A 24817-nucleotide genomic window follows, 5' to 3' on the forward strand; every position below is an offset into this window, starting at 1 on the left:
GGGAGCCCCGGGAGCCCCGGGACAGGGTGCGTGGCAGGAATTTCAGTGCCTGGGGGAGGGAGGGCTGCTGCACGCCTGGCTGCAGCCTCAGACCGATGGCCCCCATCCAAACCTTCATCCTTAAATCTCGAGGAGGAAATGGTTGGTGAGCTCTGTGAGGAGGAAGAGGTGTGGGTGCCTGACTCCAGGTGTGACAGGGCCATCACGCCCCTCAGGGCCTCAGCATGTCCACCTAACGTGACGAGGATGCAGGAGCCCACGCGAGCTGTTCAGGGTGAAAAAGGGACTTTGTAAATCCAAGACCGTGCCTTCCTGAGAGAGAGAACTGTGGTGCAAGCCCTGCCCGGAGCTTCTGCGGCAAAATCAAAAATGACCCAGAATCCTGCAAACCTCGCATCTGGATGGACCGTTAATCCTCAGGGCTGACGGTCGCTCACAGACTCACGTCACGAGAGACTGTTGTCCCTGGAGTGTGTTGTTCGCAACTCCTTCTGCCCCCACCCCATCACAGTGGTCACCCCTTATCACGCTGCAGCTCGGGGAATGCAGGAGGAAGAAAGAAAAGAAACGTTGCCCGCATCCCTCGGAACAGCCAGGGCTGCCATTCCCTTGTTTTCCCTGCGGTGTCCCAGGCATCCCTGGGCCCTGGCTCCGGCCATTCGGGGCCCAGCTGCAGCTCACCCCTCGGGAAAGAACAGGGTACACCGGGAGGCGGTCATTGGCCACCAGGCGTGCACACCGCCGGCCGTGAGAACACAGGTTCTCGGAGGAGCCAGGTGTGCAGGTCCCGTCAGACCCGCCCAGCCCGCCTGCTCCGGGGATCCCCTCCGAGGGATCCCCTCCGAGGGAGCTGCCCACAGGCCAGGTCTGGCCAGGCCAGTTTTAAAGCCCAATTTACCACAAAGGCCACGAATGCTCCCAAGTGGACTTGCGCACCAGGCCTCGCCACAACCCCCAGCGCGAGCTTCCCCAGACGGCACCCGCCAGCTCCTTCAGAAGGAAAAGTGAGCTGTTTTCAAAACATGTGATTTTCCCCCTTTCATGTTTGTCTAGAGGGAGAAATTAAACAGCTTTGATTCCGTAACAGCTTAAATGATATGTCTGATTGGGTGAACTCATCCGAGCTGACACACCCGGGTCCCCGCAGCTGGGAGAGAAGTTCAGTTCCCGCCTCGCTCGCCGTAGTCTCCAGCGCACCCCAGTGGGACCTGGCCTCGGTGTCCGTGATAAAACAGAACGACTCCACAGACACAGAAACTCGGAAACGGCTGCAAGTTCTGCCCCGCACCCCCTTCCACACCAAGCGGACCCATCGGCAGCTCTGAGTCGCCTGTTCAACTTGTGTGACCAACTTTCACACATGGATCTGGCCACAAAAATGCTTTTTCCTCCATCTAATCTACTTCACACAAGCCTTTCAGAAACGCTACCTGCCTCACCTCTCCCAGCTCAGGTGTCCCGAGCGCGGCCCCTGAACTTCCTGTTCCCAGCATCACTCACGAACGGGGACCTGCCTCTCCAGGCGCCTCGGCTCCGGCTCCTTAGATGGGGTGAGGGGTGAGAGCTGAGGTCTGGGTTTCTTTCTGGAACGAGCGTGTTCTAACACTGACTGGTGGCGGCTGCACAGATCTGTGCACACACTGGAAACCGCTGAGCTGTGCACGTAAGGGGTAAATCGTATGGTAGGTGAACTGCGTCTATAAAGCTGTCAGCACGGTGCCTCCGGGCGCCCATGGAGCTGGCTGTGAGCCGGCTGCCCTGTCCGCTCCCTGCCTGTCCCCGCGCTCCAGGCCTTCCCCTTCCTTCCCGCCCGGTGCTGACGTACCTTCTGCCTGGACGCTGGCCCCGCCTCTCCCCTGGTCTCGCCCTGAGCACTGCCTCTCAGACACTGTTCCCTGGCCTCCAGCATACTCCAGCATCCCTCCCATTTCTTCTCATGACGGTTTCAGAGCGGCCTCTATGATAAACCCACACACCTGGACTGGTTGTATCTCGTCGGTAAGAGTCTCTGGCTTGTTTTGCACAAATTCACACTCACAAAATAAAACCCTCCTCTGATATGCACCTCGTTTTCTAGTCTGAATTCAGGGATAACCATGGCCTCAGTTTAGGTTTAGGTGGGTCTGAAACTCCCAAGTGGAGCGCCCCCTTCGAGGGGAGACTGGCTGTCCTCCTGGTCACATCGCCCCAGGTCCCTGGGTCCCGACCCCGCTCCCTCCTACCTTACGTCTCCCCGTGTCTGCGCGACTGCTCTCCAGGCAGAGACATCGCAGAACCTGACACGCAGCAGTCACCACCCTGCTGTCACTCACTCCCTGCTCTGGGATTCCTCTCCACTGAATCAAAACTCCACATCCTTGCTCGATTTCTCTGAGCCTTTTGTGCCCTGACAGCTTTTCTGAGCCGCCAGAGGTCACTGTGGACGACCCTGAGCAGAGCAGCCGGTCCTTCTCAGGTCAGGTTCTCCATCACAGAGTGGGACACTGTCTGCCACGACCTCACAGGCAGGCAGGCAGACAGACAGAAGGGGAGAGCTGTCTCCCTGACAGGACAGGCGTCTCTCTTCAATAGTCAGAAACAATGCAGATCTCCACCGAAAATCTCCTGGCAAACCCAAGACCCAAACTGCAATGTAAAGACCTGCTTTCATAAACATGCGTGAGACCGGGGAGACGTCCCATCCCCCACCCCCTCCGGGAGAACCCAATGGACCCAGCCCGTGACGCACCTCCGTCTCTCCCTGGCTTCCACGGAGGAGTCCGTCCCAGGCGTGGACAGCAGAGAGGCACTGGTGACCCCGTTGGCAGTGCTGGGCGGGGGGCGGTTGGTGATCACACACAGAGGGGTGCTCGAGGAGACGCTGTCTGCTTTCTCGGCTGTGGAGTCGGCCAGGGACCTGTGAGGAGCCCTGAAACCAGAGGGACAGCAGAGGACGCTCAGACGCGTGCGCCACAAGCAGAGACGGGGCGCGAGACAGGCTGCGCCGAGCAGCTTCTTGCTCGGATCCTGCCTCTGTTGGTTTTTAACTCCGAGCCCTTCGGTCTTAGGACAGTGTGAGCAATTCAGTCAGACCGCCTCTGGCGAGGAGGGATGTTTTATGAAAAAATGTTTTTGCCTGAGATTAAATTTGAAAACAAGCCATTAGCTCTGGCAGCAGGCGAAGCAGCCTGGGCAGGAGCGTTAATGACCCCGCACACCACTTGGTCCCGATAAGCAGAGGTGGCCGCCCACCCCTGGACACGGCTCTGCGGTCCCTCGCTCGTCTCCTCCGGCCCCTCGTCCCTCAGCCTGGATGGGGACGTCCCCTCGGCTGCGCAGAGATGCCTGCTACCTCTGCCCGAGCCCCCCACGCCCCCGGGACGGGGACCGCGCTGTGGGCTGGGCTACCTGCAGCCCAGGACGGTCACCCTCCCGCCCCAGCTCAGCAGCTGCGCTTTTCCCAGGAGCCAGATGCCCGCCTGCCCACACTGCACCGAGAGCCAGAACAAACGCGCAGGCTCTGGACGCACAAGCCTGCGATGACAGCCACTCACACAAAACACGATCTTTGCTTCTCGCAAAGAGTGAGTCCCAACACGGCTCTCCCCGCAAAAGCCGCCGGTGGTGATGTCACAGCTCGTTGCTGGGGTAACGGATCCCAACAGACTCTCACAGACAGAAAAGGCACGAGCATCAGGGATGCTAAAGGGCGGTTCTGTTACCGCCTCCTCCGACGACCAGGAATGCTGGTGAGCAGCTATAAGCTCACTTTCCGAGTCACGTGATCAGAATACGCGCAAAACAAATAACCAGACCCTACGGTCTCACAGGCTCCTCGACGCGGACAGAGCAGACAGCTCTCGGGTGGGACCGAAGACACAGGCAGCACTCGGAGGAAGCCGGCCCTCCAACCTCGAGGCGCCCAAGGAGGTGCTGGTGAAGTCCGGCAGGCTGTGAGCACGGACCACAGCCCGAGCTGCAGGCCTTCTCGGTCAGCACCCGGGGCGGCTCCCCGGCCTCCCGGCTGCAGAGATGCTACGGACGTCACCGTGCTGCACCGTGGACTGGAACTCCCGCTGCTACTCTGAAACGTGTGCAACTTCACAGCGAGTACGCAAGCCCAGAGAGAGGACCAGAGGCTTTGGGGCAACTTGGGCTAAATCTCTGCCAACGTAAGCCTCTGATCGTCATCTGTAAAACGGGGGTCATGTACCTTCACACGCAGGGGTCGCGTGACGCTTCAATGGAACACTGTGTGCAGACCCCTAGGATTGGGCCCAGGATAAGAACTCGGCGGAAACAAACAGAACAGCAGACAGGACCCCGAGACGGACAGACCCCGCGGCCCCGCGTCGCTGTGACCCGGGCAGATGAGTGGGCGTTGGTCTCCGGTCTCCTCCTCTGTAAAGCGAGACCCTTTCATGAACGAGGGCTCTTCCCGACGACAGTGACACCTGTGCCTGTGGGCGAGTGCCCCGCCGCCCACTGTCCTGCCTCCCTCCCTAACGGAGCCTGGGGAGGAGCGAGGGCAGCGATGGGCCTGGTCAAAAACCCACACGTCCTAAGCCCCCAAGTTCCTGTTTCTTCCTCGGGGAGGAGTGTCTACGATGCCTGTACACCACGTCACTGCGACGACCCACTAAGCGTCTCCATGACGGCGCAGTGCTGTTCTGATCACCCGTCATAAGCCCGCCCTCCTGGCAGACGGATGGCCCCACTTATTTTAGGGGGAGAAGCGGGTCGCTGACGGTGCCCGTCACGCACCAGCGGCGTGCCCTGAGCAGCAAGGCCGTCACTGACACCCCTTGTCCTGTGTCGGCTGGAGAAACAAGACCCCAGAAGGAGTCCCTTTGCCAGACCAGAAGCACACAGGGTCCTGGCCACAGGGGGCTGACCCAGGCACAGCCACGCTGAGGTCCTCTGTGCTCTCGGTGGCCTGTCCGCTGCCCTCAGAACCCAGAACCCGCCAAAACCGGTTTGGCTCAGTGGATAGAGCGTCGGTCTGCGGACTGGAAGGTCCCAGGTTCGATTCCGGTCAAAGGCATGTACATTGGTTGCGGGCACATCTCCTGGTGGGGGATGTGCAGGAGGCAGCTGGTCGATGTCTCTCTCTCATCGATGTTTCTGGCTCTCTCTCTCTCTCCCTTCCTCTCTGTGAAAAATCAATAAAAAAGAAAGAAAAAAAAAAGAACCCAGAACCCAGGACGCCACCCCCACCCCGGAACCGAGTTCAGACCACACACACCTCCCCTTCCCGCGGAGTTTCCAGCAACACTCGCTGGCTGGGATGTTCGGAAGCTGCAGGCCTTTTGCGATAAGAGCTAGTGCTGCCGGTCTGTGGGTGTGCCACCTGCAGGAGGGTGAGCGGAAGAGCCCTCCTCAGACTGGAAGTCAGGACGCGGGGTTCGGTGTGCGATTTACCACAATGTGGGGCCCTTAGCTGCAGCCACGACCAGTAGGTGATGAGGTGGAAGCAGTCAAGTCCGTGGGTGCCGAACCCCGGCACAGAGCACACGGCGGCGACTGTTCAACAGGCTGCTGGCTGGCAGGTGACCTCACAGCAAAGGCAGCCTCCCGAGGGACGGACCTGTCGCAGTTCACGCAGCTTCTGAGGGACGGGCCTCTTTGGCCCACGTCTCTCGCGCATCCAGAGGCGTCCGCTGTGATGACGTGAGTGAGTGGCTCCAGAAGCCTTACCTGCGGTGGGCGCAGGTGCGCAGTGTCCACACTGCCGGGCGCGGGGCCAGGAGAGGCAGGCGCCACCTGCTGCCCGACAGGTGAGGACCACGGTAACAGGCGAGGCAGCAGGAGATGAACTGCAATTGGCTGAAAGGAGGGACGTGTGGGGCCACTACTCCTACCAAGGGAAGCACTGAAAAACACACACATGGCGTTCCTCAGGACGTGCCGCCCGCCGCGGCCCAGCACCTCCTCCCCGTCACCATGAGGCAGGCAGGACAGAGGCACGGCTCGGGAAGAGGAAGGACCAGCCAGCGCTGGCCACTGGCAGCAAGCAGGCGCCTGCCAATCACCCAAGGAGGGAGGAACGTGGAGGACAGGCCACGTGCAGCCAGAGAGAGAACATGGTAGGGTCAGGCCCAGAAGGGAAATGACAGAGAAGAGAATCATTTTGTTAGAAAAACCCAATTCCCAACCCACCCGAGTCGACAGGCCATGCCCCACCCGTCCGCGTGTTACAGAAGCAGCTCCGAGAGGCTGAGTGAGGCCGAGAGCCTGGAGAGCTGGAGCAGAGATGGCAGACGAGAGAGTGGGTCACCCTCCAGAGCTGTGGGCCAAGTCCCTCTGGTGGTTCCAACTGTGAGTCTAGAAACCCCTGTGTGGGCGACCCAGGCAGGTTGTTTCTGCTGAGCGTGAGCGAGAACCACCCGATGGCGGCACTGGTCTGGTCACCACTTAGCCCCTCCTGTCTGGCAGGGATGGCACTCGAGGGGGCGACCAAACAACGCTACTGAACCCAAAGACGCCCTTTCTGCGCCGTAAGAAGGACTTTCTGCCTGGAAGGTGCTGAGCTCGGCACGGCCGGACCCGCGTCTGCTCTCACCTGCTCTTTGAACAGAGATGGTGTAAGATTCTTCCCTTCTGAAAAGATCCTCAGGTTTTGTAAAACCAAAACAGGCTTTCGGGTTGGAGGAGAAAAGCTTCGACACCCCAAATGTGAAGCACGTTCTAGGTCTTCTCTCAGCACGTGCTCACGGCAGGAAGCTGCCTCCCACCCCGAGGCGCCCTTTGTCCTCCGCCACCGCTTGCCCTCCGACCTTGGTCAGACCCTCAGCCTGGGCTGAGGACCTGGATCGTGAGCACCAGCCCCCCCGAGTAACGACCTGCCGGCAGCTACGGCAGCTTCCTCTCCCCTGGGCCCCCACTGTCCTCTCAGAACAGTCTCCTGGGACCAGCGTGAGCAGCGATGACGGAGGACGTGTCTCGCTAGACTGACGCCTCCGCCTTGAAGACAAAGAGGTGCGGCCTCGGGACGCTGGGGACAGGGAGTCTGTGCGGCAGCGCAGGGACCAGCGCCGGCTGCGCCTCCTCGCAGGGGGTCTCAACAGCGCTGCTCGTCTATCGCTCACGTCCTGACACTACCCAGCGGACACTCCCCCAACCAAGCGGAAGTCTGACCCCGACATAGTGTCAGGTCCAAGCCTGCGCCTGGGTGCCCATCCATCACCTAAACCACCTGCCGGCGAGGGTCGCAGCACGCAGAGGCAGCCGAGGTGTGTGGGTGGGAGAGAGAGAGATTCAGAGTAAGCGAGAGCATCAGATTCCCCCACGTGAGCAGCCAAGTCCAGAGTAAAACACGAATGGAGTAGATCTTATAGCTCGAGGGCTCTGGCAAAGGGCTGTGCTTGCTGCTGGTACAGGGCAGAGAACCCTGGCAGAGAAGGAAATAGAGACGAGAGGGGAGGAGCCCATGTACCTTCTCTGCACCAAGCTTGGAGTCTCACATCTCGATGGATCTGAGGGCCATTCAGTCATAGAAAGAAAACAACAACTCAAGTCCCTCTAGTCACAGGCGTCAACGTGAAACGTCTTTGCTGCAAACAAACCTGCCCTGTCCGCCCCCCTCGCCCCCCTGCAGGGTCCCCTCCTCCCTCAAAACCACTGGAGATGAGCGTGGCTGTGGTTTTACGCGGGCCGGCCGGCCGGGCCTGCTCAGAGCTCCGGGCACTTCCGGGCGACTTAACAGGACCCGAGGGCAGAGTGTGAGCTCAGGCCTGTCTGTGGTGAGACTTTGGAATTAGCTTACTTTAATTCAGCTAAGACAATTAGTTTTAATTTCAAATTAGTCAAATGTTACTCCCACAACATCCACAGTAATTCATTTCCGGACTCGTTTGTGTGGTGTTGGTCTACAGGTGTGCAGTTACGACCCACACACCTTGGCCTCCCGCCCGCCGAACTGGTACCTTTTCAGGTAGGTGGACACGTAGGTAGAAGGGGCCGTGGTCGGCGGCGGCTCGCTCCCCTTGGCTTCGTCCCTCCGCAGCTGCCGAGTGTACGAGCCGCTTCTCACCAGGTTTACAGCCGATTCTCTGAGGCAGGAAGAAAGCCAGAGCACCGTGGCGCCCACTCCCAGCTCCTGCCCGCGACCCGCACGCGAGGAAGGGCCTGAAGCGGCTGTGCGGCGGGAGCAGCAGGGTCGCCGCTCCGTCTGTGCTGTGCTCCGTGCCACAGAGATGGCCGCCCCACCTCTAGGGCAAGAGCAAAAGCCACGCCTGCTGCCCCTTCACAACTTCAAAGCCGACCCGCTCGGCTAAGCCCTGGGCCAAGGCCTCTCACCCTCTCCTCATGAGGACGCTGCCAACCCGCCCCCAGCAGGAGGCGGAGAAGGGGACAGAGGAGGGAGAGGTCGCAGGGAAGAGGAAAGAGCAGGGCCTCTGTGCCGCAATGGCATCGCCAGTGAACCGTGCCCAGAGGGGCTGTGGCTCGGTTCTGACCACACGGGTACCTCTGGCCTTTGCTACAAGAGCCAAGTCTCCGGAGCCCCTCCCAGGCTCCCGCGCAGCTGAGTCGCCTGGACTGTTGTTGGAATGGAGCTTCCAGTTCAGCGGGTGTGGGTGGGGCCCGAGTCTGCGTCTCTGACACGTGCCCATGATGCCCGGGAGGACCACACCCGAGAGGTTCTAGGGCAAGGTCCACTGAGACTCAGTGGCGCCTCATTGTAACTGAGGAGGAGGACGGAGACTTCCCCTGCTCACGCATTGGAGCTGATCAATACTGAGACAGAGCAATCCTGCTGGTGCTGCCCCGGGGTGGCCGGGGCGAGGGGCGAGGGCACCTGGGAAGCCAGAGCCCCGGCCGCTGCAGCGCCTGCCGCGGAGCCCGCCCCGAGGAGCCGTGTGGCAGGTGGGCTGCCTCAGCCTCACTGTTACCTGTTCTCCTTCTCCTCAGCGTCACTCGTGCTGCTGAGCCTCCGGGGCGCCAGGGAGCTGAGGTAGCTTCTGCTCTCCCTCTCCTGCAAAACGAGACGGTGACGCGCAGGCCGACGCACCACAGACACAGGAATGACCCTCGGGATGAACAGCAGTTAGCACCCCCCACCTCATTCCAGCTCGGTCCCACGTGCAGCCGGGGTTTGTTACAAAGGGTTAGCTCTCCCAGGCTTATTCCCAAGGCCCCTCCGTGTAAAACCCACGTCAGGGAAAGGATTCTGCTGGGGAAGCCGGGATGATGAGATAGAGGAGAGCTGCACGCACCACGCGCAGCAGCTGAGACAAAAGGACTGTCCGTCCGACACCAGCCCGAGCCGAGGGGCAGGGCTCCGAGGGCCAGGCCAGGGGCTGGACCAACTGTGAGAGGGAGCCGTGCGCACCATGGCCGTCGCCCACGAGCGGCCTGCGGAGCCGGCCCGACCACATGGAGGAGGAAGCGGGACACTGAGCCGCTGCCCGTGGGAGCCGGCTGCCCGGGCCCAGGCGTACCTTGTCTCTGTTGTCCAGCAGAGCGGAGATGCGAGGGCTGGACGCCGAGCGGGAGAGGGCGGAGCCCCGGTCCCTCGCAGCCTCCCGGGCGTCGGCCACGGCACTCAGTGTGTTGTGGCTGCCCGTCTTCCTCAGTCCCAGGCGCCATGAGGAAGGAGACTCGTCTCTGGGCTCCTCCAGCTTGTTAAAAAGGCTGGCGAGCTACCAGGGAAGGAAAGGAAAGAAAGGGCCGCTTGCCTCTGCGCCCTGGAGTCCAGGGAGGCCCCACAGGCTCTGGGCCAGTGCCCTGCCCTCGCCTACTGACACCACACTCCCCTTGAGGCTGCCTTGGTTCCTGAGCCAGAAAGAGCCTCAGACTCTCAACACACCTGCCCCGACGGGGCTGCTCCGACAAATCAGACTCGCTCCTGTCTCCGGAGCTCGGACACCCAAGATAAGGGGGCATCTTTGAGCCAGAAGGGCGTCCTCACCAGGAACCGAATCTGCTGGCACCTGGGCCTTGGGCTCCCTGCCTCCAGAACTGAGAAATCAATTACCATGGTTTAAAGGCACCCAGTCTGCGTGGTTTGTTAGGGCAGCCATGTATCTTTACTGTTTTGCAAGAATGTATCCTTCAGGCCTTTCTCCTTGTCGTTACTGCAGTCGGGGGAACCTAACACCCAAATTAACCCAGCACTCACCCTCCTGGCTGAGGAGACAGAGGTGTTCTGGGTGGGGGCTGGTGTCTGCTCTGGGATGTGGCCCTTGCTTTCCGAGCTGGAATGGTTGACAACGGCCTCCGGCTTCCGATCTGTGGCTTAAGACACAGGAAGCACAAGTGCACGTGTGAAAATCTCATCTTCATGCATGTGCTTTCCTGCTAACAGAACAGGCTTACCCGTTACCTAGACTAGAGCTGTGCATGCTTGGCCTCCAACTGATGAAATCTCTAGCAGCTGCTGCCTTTGCCCAGCCTCCCCTTCACGGGTCTCCCCACGGGACGGTCACAGGAGGCACCAACCACGTGAGCCCCGCGAGGCCCAGCGTCGGAGAGGTGGCCCCTCACACAGGACTTCTTCGGGCCCCTGGCCCCGTGACTACAGGACAGCTGCTCTAACTCAGCTCACCGCCTTCACCACTGCGTCCTCACTACAAAGGGACATCTCGGCCCCCTCCCTGCCTGTCTGCGGGCTCCGGCTCTCCGTCGGACAGGCACGCTCGCGCTGGGACCACAGGGCCTGGGCAGGAACATCCGCATTACCTGCCTCCTTCTCAGTCTCAGACTCGGACGCTTCATCTTCGCCCTCCTCCTCCGAGCTGGAGCTGCTGGACTCCTTGTTTTCTTCCTCCGTTTCGTGGGACTTGGGCGTCTCCTCCCCGTAGAGCATCTTCTCTTTGCTAAATCATGGAAGACAGTTTGAGTGTCATTCAGAAACGACAACTATGTAAGCGCACTCACAGGTGTTGGGAGAGCGCGCTGACGAGCCTGGGTCACAGCAACAGAAAGGCATTCGGACCCTCCTCTGCCTGCGTCCCGCGTCCTGGCCTGTGTAACACACGAAGGTTTACTGTTTGGCGGTGGAGGGTGACTTAGGAGCTCTAGCCATTCACACAGAGAAAAGAGGCCACGGACCTGGGTACTGCGGGCAGGTAAACAGAAATCATTGAACAAGTTACTCAGTGCTTATGACGCCGAGCAGCCTGCTGGCTCTGGGGTGGTGGTCCCTGAGCTCACGGAACGGCCCATCGGAGTGGTGGTCGGGACCTGGGACCCCTGAGCTGGGGACCAAGAAATGCTGCACACTGTGGATTCATTCCCCCCACCCTCAGCGCCTCCCCACGTATCAACGCTCCTCCCTGCCCTCAAACGTTCCCACATGTTCAAAAGTCACTGGGCTACAATCAAAGTTTCCTTATTGTGCAAATCCTCACACTAAGTGTGTCACTCCCACGGGCTCCCAACCTCTTACTTCTTAAGGAGTCCACCCTGCAATCTGCTGTTCAGGTCCGACTCAATGAGCTGATTCCGCGTCTCTTTTTCACTCCGAAGCTGCAAGGTGAGAAAAGCCAAGAGTCTGATCTTTGGTAAAGCCAGCGGAGATGAGAACTCGAAACAGCCCTGTCACCCTGAAGGCCAGACCAACAGCCCAAAGGGAAGGAGAGAACCTGAGCAAACCACGTTCATTTTCCAGAATGCAAGGCTAACTGCTAGTCTGGAAGGTGTTCCTGTAACGAGTAAACTTTAACCATCAGGGTTTCTGGGATATTTCCTTCTAACAGGCTGCTGACAGTGCCCGCAGGGAACACAGACCTGACTAGAGCGAGTGACTGAGATGCCTGGCGTGGACTGAGACTGTCCAACAGCTCTCAGCATCCCTCGGACTCTTAGCATCCCCCAGGCCCTCTGAGCATCCCCCAACCCTCTCAGCATTCCCCGACCCTCTGAGCATCCCCCGACCCTCTGAGCATCCCCCGACCCTCTGAGCATCCCCCGGGCCCTCTGAGCATCCCCCGACCCTCTCAGCATCCCCCGACCCTCTCAGCATCCCCCGGACTGTCAGCATCCCCCGACCCTCTCAGCATCCCCCGACCCTCTCAGCATCCCCCTGACCCTCTCAGCATCCCTCCGACCCTCTCAGCATCCCCCTGACCCTCTCAGCATCCCTCCGACCCTCTCAGCATCCCCCTGACCCTCTCAGCATCCCTCCGACCCTCTGAGCATCCCCCTGACCCTCTCAGCATCACCCGACCCTCTCAGCATCCCCCTGACCCTCTCAGCATCCCCCTGACCCTCTCAGCATCCCCCGACCCTCTGAGCATCCCCCCGACCCTCTCAGCATCCCCCGACCCTCTCAGCATCCCCCGACCCTCTCAGCATCCCCCGACCCTCTCAGCATCCCCCGGACTGTCAGCATCCCCCTGACCCTCTCAGCATCCCCCTGACCCTCTCAGCATCCCCCGACCTCTCAGCATCCCCCGACCCTCTCAGCATCCCTCCGACCCTCTCAGCATCCCTCCGACCCTCTGAGCATCCCTCCGACCCTCTGAGCATCCCTCCGACCCTCTCAGCATCCCTCCGACCCTCTGAGCATCCCCCCGACCCTCTCAGCATCCCCCAACCCTCTGAGCATCCCCCGACCCTCTGAGCATCCCCTGGGCCCTCTGAGCATCCCCCCGACCCTCTGAGCATCCCCCCGACCCTCTCAGCATCCTCCGACCCTCTCAGCATCCCCCGGACTGTCAGCATCCCCCGGACTGTCAGCATCCCTCCGACCCTCTCAGCATCCCCCTGACCCTCTCAGCATCCCCCTGACCCTCTCAGCATCCCCCGACCCTCTCAGCATCCCCCTGACCCTCTCAGCATCCCCCGACCCTCTCAGCATCCCCCGACCCTCTCAGCATCCCCCCGACCCTCTCAGCATCCCCCCGACCCTCTCAGCATCCCCCCGACCCTCTCAGCATCCCCCCGACCCTCTCAGCATCCCCCGACCCTCTCAGCATCCCCCCGACCCTCTCAGCATCCCTCCGACCCTCTCAGCATCCCCCTGACCCTCTCAGCATCCCTCCGACCCTCTCAGCATCCCCCGGACTGTCAGCATCCCTCCGACCCTCTCAGCATCCTGGGGACTCACCACACTCTGCTGCTTCTGGAGCATCTCCAGGTGCTCCACGAGGCCCTCGTCAGCCACATCGAACGGCGTCTGGCCCTGGCAGAGAGAGGGTACCGTGACCAGGAGGAAACACAGGCGTGATCCCGAGACTCCACCGGAGCCATCTCCAGCAGTCACTCCCGCCTCTGTGTCCAGCACCAGCTGCTTCCCTCACGCTCCGGTCTACGTTACGACCAGGTCTTCGTTTATCACAGAGAAACAGCAAGCCCTTGTGGAGAGAGCTAACACTCTGTAAACAGCAGTGAGGAAAGCCCACATCATTCGGACACTTCCTGCCTCTCCCTGGACCTGCTCCTCAATGGTCTGATTGCATGACAAGTTCCACAGGGGCTCTCAGAAGCCTCAGGAGGGCCTGGCATGTCCCTAACATCACTCCTCCAGGCAACACCAGCACAGCCAAGGACCCAAACCCCAACCAGAGAACAGACCAGATCTGGAGATGGGGAGGCAGACAGGCACACCCACTCTCTAAAGGGCCGTGCCTCTGGATTGCCAGGAAATTCCTAAAGTTCTGCAGACATAGGAAAGCGAGTAACATTATTTCAACCAAACTCCTGTTTGCTTGTTTTAGTGCAGTGGTCGGCAAACTCATGAGTCCACAGAGCCAAATATCAACAGGACAATGATTGAAATTTCTTTTGAGAGCCACATTTTTTAAACTTAAATTTCTTCTAACGCCACTTCTTCAACATAGACTCGCCCAGGCCGTGGTATTTTGTGGAAGAGCCACACTCCAGGGGCCAGAGAGCCGCATGTGGCTCGTGAGCCTCGGTTTGCCGACCACGGCTTTAGTGGAAGCAGAAGGCGGCCGCTGGAGCTTCAGGCTCAGCAAACCCCCGTGCTGATTATGGCCATGGAGACGTGTCTCCACGCCCCTGGCCAGACTCGGGGCGGCTGTTCCGAGGCCCGGCACAGTCTCGCTGCCCTCACAGGGGGCCCGGCCGACTCACCAGCTTATTCCTGACGTCCATGTTGCAGAGGGCCTCGGCCAGGATGGAGCAGGCCTCCTTCACGCCCCAGTGCGCGGCGGCGTGGAGGGGCGTCCAGCCGTCGTGGTCCTGCACGTCCAGGTCGTAGCCAGCCTGAATTAGCAGTCTGAGAGAAACCACACGGACCTGTGTACCCCACTTGCGTTTCCTGCCAAGGACACTGCCCCTCCCAGCGGACAGGGGTGAGGCTCTCCTCCCCTCAGCACAGCTCCAGCTGGTTACACACTGAGGCCCAATCACAGGCAACACGGACCCACCCGAGGGCACACGGGATGCCCCAGCACATGCGTGTTCCGCTTACGGCCGTGTCTGGAGCGGAGTGCACCTGAGAGATGCCAACACCTAACTCATTAGCACAGCCCACGACGCCACCCGGGGGTTCTGTCTCCCCGACCATGCGGGCTTTCTTACGCCTGCAGGTGGGAAGTGGCCCCTCAAATGAGGACGTGGTTCTCTTCGGGGCACTTCCCCTGCCGGCCTCGGTTCACCTCTGGGGCACCCCAGGCTCACTGCAGACCCTCACACTGCCACTCTGCCCAGCGCCCGCAGGGCTTCTCGCGAACAGCACGCGTGACTCTAAGGGCCTGGGGCCAGGGCCTGTCTCCCGAGGAAACAGCACGGCTGATGCCGGTCCCCACGTCGTGGGCCTCCAGATGTTTCAGGAGTGAGCAGAGCATGACTGCCCGCAGCTAGAAACCCATGTCAGCTGACTCTGACATCGTGGCGCCATCCTGAGAGCCACGTGAAGCGTGTGGACACAAGGAGGCAGGACCCGAACTCCGCCTGTCCAGACGGACGGCCATCGACTGCAGCTGGACACGCACACTCCGGATCGTATCACAGACCAATGAGCCCAGAGAAACTGTCTGCATCCAGCGGACCCAACGGCCTCAAATCTGTCCCGCGTGACGTGTGACAGAGGGGCGGCTGCAGGGATGTAACACTGCATCCCGGAGCTGGGAGAGGCCCGTCAGGCCACTCTCGGCCAGGCTCCCGTCTCACAGGCCACAAGAAGCTGGGGGACGGCGGGGCTGGGTGTCCACGGTGAACACCAGCAAACATAAGAGACTGCAGGTCAGGGGGGCCACACAGAGAAACCCCCACCTTGGAACTCTCATACGCCCACGTCCCAGGCCTGTCTCTCTCATCCCCACCTCCCGACCGTGGTCGCTGTGGCTGACATACCTGAGGACCTCAGAGTAGCCCTTGGCGGCTGCCACGTGCAGGGCGGTGGCCCCCGAGCGAGTCTGCCTGGTGTCCTCGATCTTCCCGCTGTTGAGCCACTGCCTCGCGTCCTGCAGCATCTGCTGCTCCTCCTCCTTCCGCGCCTGCTCCAGGTCCACCCCTGTGGGAGCCACACAGGACGCCGGCGTTACCACGGCCACTCACCCTTAGACTCAAACACGTCCTCAACATCCCACAGGCAACTGTTAGCCACAGGCCGGCACCCATCAATTCACCTCCGTTTACAGAGCAATGGCAAGGGTGAGGTAGCAGTAGCTTTATCAGTGTGACAGCGTCAGGAATGCAGTGTGATGGCGGGCCCATTAGGGACACACCCAAGCGGTCTTCAGCCCCCGCACACCAAGACCAGAGGGGCTGCTGTGTCTGTTAGGGTCTCTGTGCAGAACGTCTCCTTCAGAGTCCTCTGCATGGACAGCATTTCCGTTCCCCAACATCCTCGGGGGTAAAAATAACAGACACACCTCCCCCGGGAACAGACGAGGGAACAGACACCGAAAGGCCACAGGACACATGGGAGCCGCCACCAGGCTGCGAGAGCCGATCTGGGCGGGAGACTCAGCACCGCCTCCTCAGGTGCACGACACAGCTCCACAGGAGGCAGTGACAGCTCATGCTCACGGCCCTGGGACACGGTCCCACATGTTCTCTAAGGGCTGGCATGAAACATGTTCGGCTTTGGGCAGTCTGCAAACACGTGGAGGGCCAGCGCTGGCCTTTCCTGAGGTCACGCCGGGAAAGGCACTGCGCTCCGCCAGGGAAGGAGCACAGACCCCGTGACGGCCGTGTAACGGGAAGAGGGAAAGGCACCACGAGGCACGTCCACAAAGCCAGGGCCATCCTGGTGAACTTCCGACGCCCATGCTCAGTTGAGGTTGGACGCGGGTCACTGGACGTCTGACCGAAGACCAACGCTGCGCACACAGGTGGCCCGTCCCGTGACATGGTGGCTCCCTGGGTGCTGTGTCAGCCTGGTTACCTTGCTTCTTCACTTGCTCCAGAAGAAGGTCCTTCATGGCCGGCTCCTCCGCCAGGTCAGAGGGCACCTCCCCTTCGCTGTTGACAATGCTCACGCTGGCTCCGTGGCTGAGGAAGTACCTGTGCAGACGAGACCAGCGTTAACACCATCTGTCACTCATGCTTTTACCCTCATGCGCGAGACTCTATGCGGAGGGAGCGAGGCCCGTGTAAGAAACTGGGCTCACACGCGCCGAGTGATTTTCTTAGGGTCACAGAGGCAGCGAGGGGCCGAGGTTATGGCTCCGGTCATGACTTCACGTCTAGTTCATCTTTCACAAGATCAGGTGCTCTTGGGCCAGTGAGAATCCCAATAATGCTCAGAGCTCTACACTATTCACAAGCATTTAAAGGAGAAGAACACCACCTACATTAGACATCCGCCCTTCAGCACCTCAGGAAACATTACTGTCATTTGCAAGGCGCTGGCTCCTGAGGCCTTTGCTGCTCTCACCACCGGAAGGTCCTCCCTGCTCCCTCAGCCCCTCCCTCTGCCCCACACTTCCCCTCCCTCTCGGCTCTGAGAAACATCGACCAGAGAGAGACACATCGGTTGGTTGCCTCAGGCCCCGGGGCCAGGGATCGAACCTACAACTGAGGCACGTGCCCTTGACCAGGAATTGAACCCGAGACCCTTCAGTCTGCAGGCCAGCGCTCTAACCCTTGAGCCACACCAGCCAGGGCCAAACCCATTTTTAGAATAAAAAATAAAAACCTCTTTAGATTCACACTTATCCCTGAACAAGAGTATCAACCTCTGAAGTAATATTTACTTTACCCCTGAGAATCCTTATAGTTACCCGGAGGCTCAGAAGTACCCATTAGCTCAATACACATTTCCCGGAGAAAATACAGCCCCCTGCCCTCCTAGCTCATCGCTGATAGAGGCCTTTATGATTGTGATGGAGGGCACTGTTGATTGTGATGGAGAGCGCTTTATGATTGTGATGGAGAGTGCTTTATGATTGTGATGGAGAGCGCTTTATGATTGTGATGGAGGGCGCTTTATGATTGTGATGGAGGGCACTGTTGATTGTGATGGAGAGCGCTTTATGATTGTGATGGAGGGCGCTTTATGATTGTGATGGAGGGCGCTTTATGATTGTGATGGAGAGCGCTTTATGATTGTGATGGAGAGCACTGTTGATTGTGATGGAGAGCGCTGTTGATTGTGATGGAGAGTGCTTTATGATTGTGATGGAGAGCGCTTTATGATTGTGATGGAGAGCGCTGTTGATTGTGATGGAGAGTGCTTTATGATTGTGATGGAGAGTGCTTTATGATTGTGATGGAGAGCGCTTTATGATTGTGATGGAGGGCGCTTTATGATTGTGATGGAGAGCGCTTTATGATTGTGATGGAGGGCGCTTTATGATTGTGATGGAGAGTGCTTTATGATTGTGATGGAGGGCGTTTTATGATTGTGATGGAGAGCACTGTTGATTGTGATGGAGAGCGCTTTGATTGTGATGGAGGGCGCTTTATGATTGTGATGGAGGGCGCTTTATGATTGTGATGGAGAGCGCTTTATGATTGTGATGGAGAGCACTGTTGATTGTGATGGAGAGCGCTGTTGATTGTGATGGAGAGTGCTTTATGATTGTGATGGAGGGCGCTTTATGATTGTGATGGAGAGCGCTGTTGATTGTGATGGAGAGCGCTTTATGATTGTGATGGAGAGTGCTTTATGATTGTGATGGAGAGCGCTTTATGATTGTGATGGAGGGCGCTTTATGATTGTGATGGAGGGCGCTTTATGATTGTGATGGAGGGCGCTTTATGATTGTGATGGAGAGTGCTTTATGATTGTGATGGAGAGTGCTTTATGATTGTGATGGAGAGCGCTTTATGATTGTGATGGAGAGCGCTTTATGATTGTGATGGAGAGCACTGTTGATTGTGATGGAGAGCGCTGTTGATTGTGATGGAGAGTGCTTTATGATTGTGATGGAGAGCGCTGTTGATTGTGATGGAGAGTGCTTTATGATTGTGATGGAGAGCGCTCTATGATTGTGATGGAGAGCGCTGTTGATTGTGATGGAGAGCGCTGTTGATTGTGATGGAGGGCGCTTTATGATTGTGATGGAGAGCACTGTTGATTGTGATGGAGAGCACTGTTGATTGTGATGGAGAGCACTGCTGATTGTGATGGAGAGCGCTGTTGATTGTGATGGAGGGCGCTTTATGATTGTGATGGAGAGCGCTCTATGATTGTGATGGAGAGCGCTCTATGATTGTGATGGAGAGCACTGCTGATTGTGATGGAGAGCGCTTTATGATTGTGATGGAGGGCGCTTTATGATTGTGATGGAGAGCGCTCTATGATTGTGATGGAGGGCGCTGTTGATTGTGATGGAGGGCGCTTTATGATTGTGATGGAGGGCGCTTTATGATTGTGATGGAGGGCGCTTTATGATTGTGATGGAGAGCGCTGTTGATTGTGATGGAGGGCGCTTTATGATTGTGATGGAGAGCACTGTTGATTGTGATGGAGAGTGCTTTATGATTGTGATGGAGAGCACTGTTGATTGTGATGGAGGGCGCTTTATGATTGTGATGGAGGGCGCTTTATGATTGTGATGGAGAGTGCTTTATGATTGTGATGGAGGGCGCTTTATGATTGTGATGGAGGGCGCTTTATGATTGTGATGGAGGGCTCTTTATGATTGTGATGGAGAGCGCTCTATGATTGTGATGGAGAGCACTGTTGATTGTGATGGAGAGCGCTCTATGATTGTGATGGAGAGCACTGTTGATTGTGATGGAGAGCGCTTTATGATTGTGATGGAGAGCGCTGTTGATTGTGATGGAGAGCGCTGTTGATTGTGATGGAGAGCGCTGTTGATTGTGATGGAGAGCGCTTTATGATTGTGATGGAGAGCGCTGTTGATTGTGATGGAGAGCACTGTTGATTGTGATGGAGAGTGCTTTATGATTGTGATGGAGAGCGCTCTATGATTGTGATGGAGAGCGCTTTATGATTGTGATGGAGAGCGCTCTATGATTGTGATGGAGAGCACTGTTGATTGTGATGGAGAGCGCTTTATGATTGTGATGGAGAGCACTGTTGATTGTGATGGAGGGCGCTTTATGATTGTGATGGAGGGCGCTTTATGATTGTGATGGAGAGTGCTTTATGATTGTGATGGAGAGCACTGTTGATTGTGATGGAGAGCGCTCTATGATTGTGATGGAGAGCACTGTTGATTGTGATGGAGGGCGCTTTATGATTGTGATGGAGAGCACTGTTGATTGTGATGGAGGGCGCTTTATGATTGTGATGGAGGGCGCTTTATGATTGTGATGGAGAGTGCTTTATGATTGTGATGGAGAGCACTGTTGATTGTGATGGAGGGCGCTTTATGATTGTGATGGAGAGCACTGTTGATTGTGATGGAGAGCGCTTTATGATTGTGATGGAGGGCGCTTTATGATTGTGATGGAGGGCGCTTTATTATTGTGATGGAGAGTGCTGTATGATTGTGATGGAGAGTGCTCTATGATTGTGATGGAGTGCACTGTTGATTGTGATGGAGAGCGCTTTATGATTGTGATGGAGGGCGCTTTATGATTGTGATGGAGGGCGCTTTATGATTGTGATGGAGAGTGCTTTATGATTGTGATGGAGAGCACTGTTGATTGTGATGGAGAGCGCTTTATGATTGTGATGGAGGGCGCTTTATGATTGTGATGGAGAGTGCTTTATGATTGTGATGGAGAGCACTGTTGATTGTGATGGAGAGTGCTTTATGATTGTGATGGAGAGCGCTTTATGATTGTGATGGAGAGTGCTTTATGATTGTGATGGAGAGCGCTGTTGATTGTGATGGAGGGCACTGTTGATTGTGATGGGGGGCGCTTTATGATTGTGATGGAGAGCACTGTTGATTGTGATGGAGAGTGCTTTATGATTGTGATGGAGGGCGCTTTATGATTGTGATGGAGAGCGCTTTATGATTGTGATGGAGAGCGCTTTATGATTGTGATGGAGAGCGCTTTATGATTGTGATGGAGAGTGCTTTATGATTGTGATGGAGGGCGCTTTATGATTGTGATGGAGGGCGCTTTATGATTGTGATGGAGAGTGCTTTATGATTGTGATGGAGAGCACTGTTGATTGTGATGGAGAGTGCTTTATGATTGTGATGGAGAGCGCTGTTGATTGTGATGGAGAGCACTGTTGAGTGTGATGGAGGGCGCTTTATGATTGTGATGGAGAGCGCTGTTGATTGTGATGGAGAGCGCTTTATGATTGTGATGGAGAGCACTGTTGATTGTGATGGAGGGCGCTTTATGATTGTGATGGAGAGCGCTCTATGATTGTGATGGAGGGCGCTTTATGATTGTGATGGAGAGCGCTTTATGATTGTGATGGAGAGCGCTTTATGATTGTGATGGAGAGCGCTTTATGATTGTGATGGAGGGCGCTTTATGATTGTGATGGAGAGTGCTTTATGATTGTGATGGAGAGCACTGTTGATTGTGATGGAGAGCGCTTTATGATTGTGATGGAGGGCGCTTTATGATTGTGATGGAGAGCGCTGTTGATTGTGATGGAGAGCACTGTTGATTGTGATGGAGAGTGCTTTATGATTGTGATGGAGAGCGCTTTATGATTGTGATGGAGAGCGCTTTATGATTGTGATGGAGGGCGCTTTATGATTGTGATGGAGAGCGCTTTATGATTGTGATGGAGAGCACTGTTGATTGTGATGGAGAGCGCTGTTGATTGTGATGGAGAGCGCTGTTGATTGTGATGGAGAGTGCTCTATGATTGTGATGGAGAGCGCTCTATGATTGTGATGGAGGGCGCTGTTGATTGTGATGGAGAGCGCTGTTGATTGTGATGGAGGGCGCTTTATGATTGTGATGGAGAGCACTGTTGATTGTGATGGAGAGCACTGTTGATTGTGATGGAGAGCACTGCTGATTGTGATGGAGAGCGCTGTTGATTGTGATGGAGGGCGCTTTATGATTGTGATGGAGAGCGCTCTATGATTGTGATGGAGAGCGCTCTATGATTGTGATGGAGAGCACTGCTGATTGTGATGGAGAGCGCTTTATGATTGTGATGGAGGGCGCTTTATGATTGTGATGGAGAGCGCTCTATGATTGTGATGGAGGGCGCTGTTGATTGTGATGGAGAGCGCTCTATGATTGTGATGGAGAGCGCTGTTGATTGTGATGGAGGGCGCTTTATGATTGTGATGGAGGGCGCTTTATGATTGTGATGGAGGGCGCTTTATGATTGTGATGGAGAGCGCTGTTGATTGTGATGGAGGGCGCTTTATGATTGTGATGGAGAGCACTGTTGATTGTGATGGAGAGTGCTTTATGATTGTGATGGAGAGCACTGTTGATTGTGATGGAGGGCGCTTTATGATTGTGATGGAGGGCGCTTTATGATTGTGATGGAGAGCGCTTTATGATTGTGATGTAGAGCGCTTTATGATTGTGATGGAGGGCGCTTTATGATTGTGATGGAGGGCGCTTTATGATTGTGATGGAGAGCGCTCTATGATTGTGATGGAGGGCGCTGTTGATTGTGATGGAGAGCGCTCTATGATTGTGATGGAGAGCACTGTTGATTGTGATGGAGAGCGCTTTATGATTGTGATGGAGAGCGCTGTTGATTGTGATGGAGAGCGCTGTTGATTGTGATGGAGAGCGCTGTTGATTGTGATGGAGAGCGCTGTTGATTGTGATGGAGAGCGCTTTATGATTGTGATGGAGAGCGCTGTTGATTGTGATGGAGAGCACTGTTGATTGTGATGGAGAGTGCTTTATGATTGTGATGGAGAGCGCTCTATGATTGTGATGGAGAGCGCTTTATGATTGTGATGGAGAGCGCTCTATGATTGTGATGGAGAGCACTGTTGATTGTGATGGAGAGCGCTTTATGATTGTGATGGAGAGCACTGTTGATTGTGATGGAGGGCGCTTTATGATTGTGATGGAGGGCGCTTTATGATTGTGATGGAGAGTGCTTTATGATTGTGATGGAGAGCACTGTTGATTGTGATGGAGAGCGCTCTATGATTGAAATGGAGAGCACTGTTGATTGTGATGGAGGGCGCTTTATGATTGTGATGGAGAGCACTGTTGATTGTGATGGAGGGCGCTTTATGATTGTGATGGAGGGCGCTTTATGATTGTGATGGAGAGTGCTTTATGATTGTGATGGAGAGCACTGTTGATTGTGATGGAGGGCGCTTTATGATTGTGATGGAGAGCACTGTTGATTGTGATGGAGGGCGCTTTATGATTGTGATGGAGGGCGCTTTATGATTGTGATGGAGGGCGCTTTATGATTGTGATGGAGAGTGCTTTATGATTGTGATGGAGGGCGCTCTATGATTGTGATGGAGAGCACTGTTGATTGTGATGGAGAGCGCTTTATGATTGTGATGGAGGGCGCTTTATGATTGTGATGGAGGGCGCTTTATGATTGTGATGGAGAGCGCTTTATGATTGTGATGGAGAGCGCTGTTGATTGTGATGGAGAGTGCTTTATGATTGTGATGGAGAGTGCTTTATGATTGTGATGGAGAGTGCTTTATGATTGTGATGGAGAGCGCTGTTGATTGTGATGGAGAGTGCTTTATGATTGTGATGGAGAGTGCTTTATGATTGTGATGGAGAGCGCTGTTGATTGTGATGGAGGGCACTTTTGATTGTGATGGAGGGCGCTTTATGATTGTGATGGAGAGTGCTTTATGATTGTGATGGAGAGCGCTGTTGATTGTGATGGAGGGCACTGTTGATTGTGATGGAGAGCGCTTTATGATTGTGATGGAGGGCACTGTTGATTGTGATGGAGAGTGCTTTATGATTGTGATGGAGGGCGCTTTATGATTGTGATGGAGAGCGCTTTATGATTGTGATGGAGAGCGCTTTATGATTGTGATGGAGAGCGCTTTATGATTGTGATGGAGAGCGCTGTTGATTGTGATGGAGAGCGCTTTATGATTGTGATGGAGAGTGCTTTATGATTGTGATGGAGAGCACTGTTGATTGTGATGGAGAGCGCTTTATGATTGTGATGGAGAGTGCTTTATGATTGTGATGGAGAGCGCTGTTGATTGTGATGGAGGGCACTGTTGATTGTGATGGAGAGCGCTTTATGATTGTGATGGAGAGCACTGTTGATTGTGATGGAGAGTGCTTTATGATTGTGATGGAGGGCGCTTTATGATTGTGATGGAGAGCGCTTTATGATTGTGATGGAGAGCGCTTTATGATTGTGATGGAGAGCGCTTTATGATTGTGATGGAGAGTGCTTTATGATTGTGATGGAGGGCGCTTTATGATTGTGATGGAGGGCGCTTTATGATTGTGATGGAGAGTGCTTTATGATTGTGATGGAGAGCACTGTTGATTGTGATGGAGAGTGCTTTATGATTGTGATGGAGAGCGCTGTTGATTGTGATGGAGAGCACTGTTGAGTGTGATGGAGGGCGCTTTATGATTGTGATGGAGAGCGCTGTTGATTGTGATGGAGAGCGCTTTATGATTGTGATGGAGAGCACTGTTGATTGTGATGGAGGGCGCTTTATGATTGTGATGGAGAGCGCTCTATGATTGTGATGGAGGGCGCTTTATGATTGTGATGGAGAGCGCTTTATGATTGTGATGGAGAGCGCTTTATGATTGTGATGGAGAGCGCTTTATGATTGTGATGGAGGGCGCTTTATGATTGTGATGGAGAGTGCTTTATGATTGTGATGGAGAGCACTGTTGATTGTGATGGAGAGCGCTTTATGATTGTGATGGAGGGCGCTTTATGATTGTGATGGAGAGCGCTGTTGATTGTGATGGAGAGCACTGTTGATTGTGATGGAGAGTGCTTTATGATTGTGATGGAGAGCGCTTTATGATTGTGATGGAGAGCGCTTTATGATTGTGATGGAGGGCGCTTTATGATTGTGATGGAGAGCGCTTTATGATTGTGATGGAGAGCACTGTTGATTGTGATGGAGAGCGCTGTTGATTGTGATGGAGAGCGCTGTTGATTGTGATGGAGAGTGCTCTATGATTGTGATGGAGAGCGCTCTATGATTGTGATGGAGGGCGCTGTTGATTGTGATGGAGAGCGCTGTTGATTGTGATGGAGGGCGCTTTATGATTGTGATGGAGAGCACTGTTGATTGTGATGGAGAGCACTGCTGATTGTGATGGAGAGCGCTGTTGATTGTGATGGAGGGCGCTTTATGATTGTGATGGAGAGCACTGCTGATTGTGATGGAGAGCGCTTTATGATTGTGATGGAGAGCACTGTTGATTGTGATGGAGAGCGCTGTTGATTGTGATGGAGAGCGCTGTTGATTGTGATGGAGAGCGCTGTTGATTGTGATGGAGAGTGCTTTATGATTGTGATGGAGAGCGCTCTATGATTGTGATGGAGGGCGCTGTTGATTGTGATGGAGAGCGCTGTTGATTGTGATGGAGGGCGCTTTATGATTGTGATGGAGAGCACTGTTGATTGTGATGGAGAGCACTG

General features: G+C 55.9%; 1 protein-coding gene across 2 annotated transcripts in view; it reads right to left on the minus strand.

Annotated features, from left to right (window-relative positions):
- The window catches only part of PPP1R12B (protein phosphatase 1 regulatory subunit 12B), a 72235-nt gene that overhangs the window by 30276 nt on the left and 17142 nt on the right, over window positions 1–24817 (minus strand). Inside the window, exons 3-13 of one of the 2 annotated variants that reach the window (XM_028136971.2) lie at window positions 16280–16398; window positions 15244–15403; window positions 14020–14164; window positions 13031–13105; window positions 11369–11448; window positions 10660–10796; window positions 10100–10215; window positions 9420–9620; window positions 8871–8953; window positions 7905–8030; window positions 2729–2908 (exon numbers count right to left, since the gene is read on the minus strand). In XM_028136971.2, the coding sequence (XP_027992772.2) occupies window positions 2729–2908; window positions 7905–8030; window positions 8871–8953; window positions 9420–9620; window positions 10100–10215; window positions 10660–10796; window positions 11369–11448; window positions 13031–13105; window positions 14020–14164; window positions 15244–15403; window positions 16280–16398 (1422 nt within the window). Of the gene's footprint in view, window positions 1–2728; window positions 2909–7414; window positions 7431–7904; window positions 8031–8870; window positions 8954–9419; window positions 9621–10099; window positions 10216–10659; window positions 10797–11368; window positions 11449–13030; window positions 13106–14019; window positions 14165–15243; window positions 15404–16279; window positions 16399–24817 lie in introns of those variants that run through there. The other variant, XM_054713000.1, reaches the window with a different exon arrangement.

Source organism: Eptesicus fuscus, chromosome 24, assembly GCF_027574615.1.
Source record: "Eptesicus fuscus isolate TK198812 chromosome 24, DD_ASM_mEF_20220401, whole genome shotgun sequence".
NCBI classification, from domain to species: domain Eukaryota; kingdom Metazoa; phylum Chordata; class Mammalia; order Chiroptera; family Vespertilionidae; genus Eptesicus; species Eptesicus fuscus.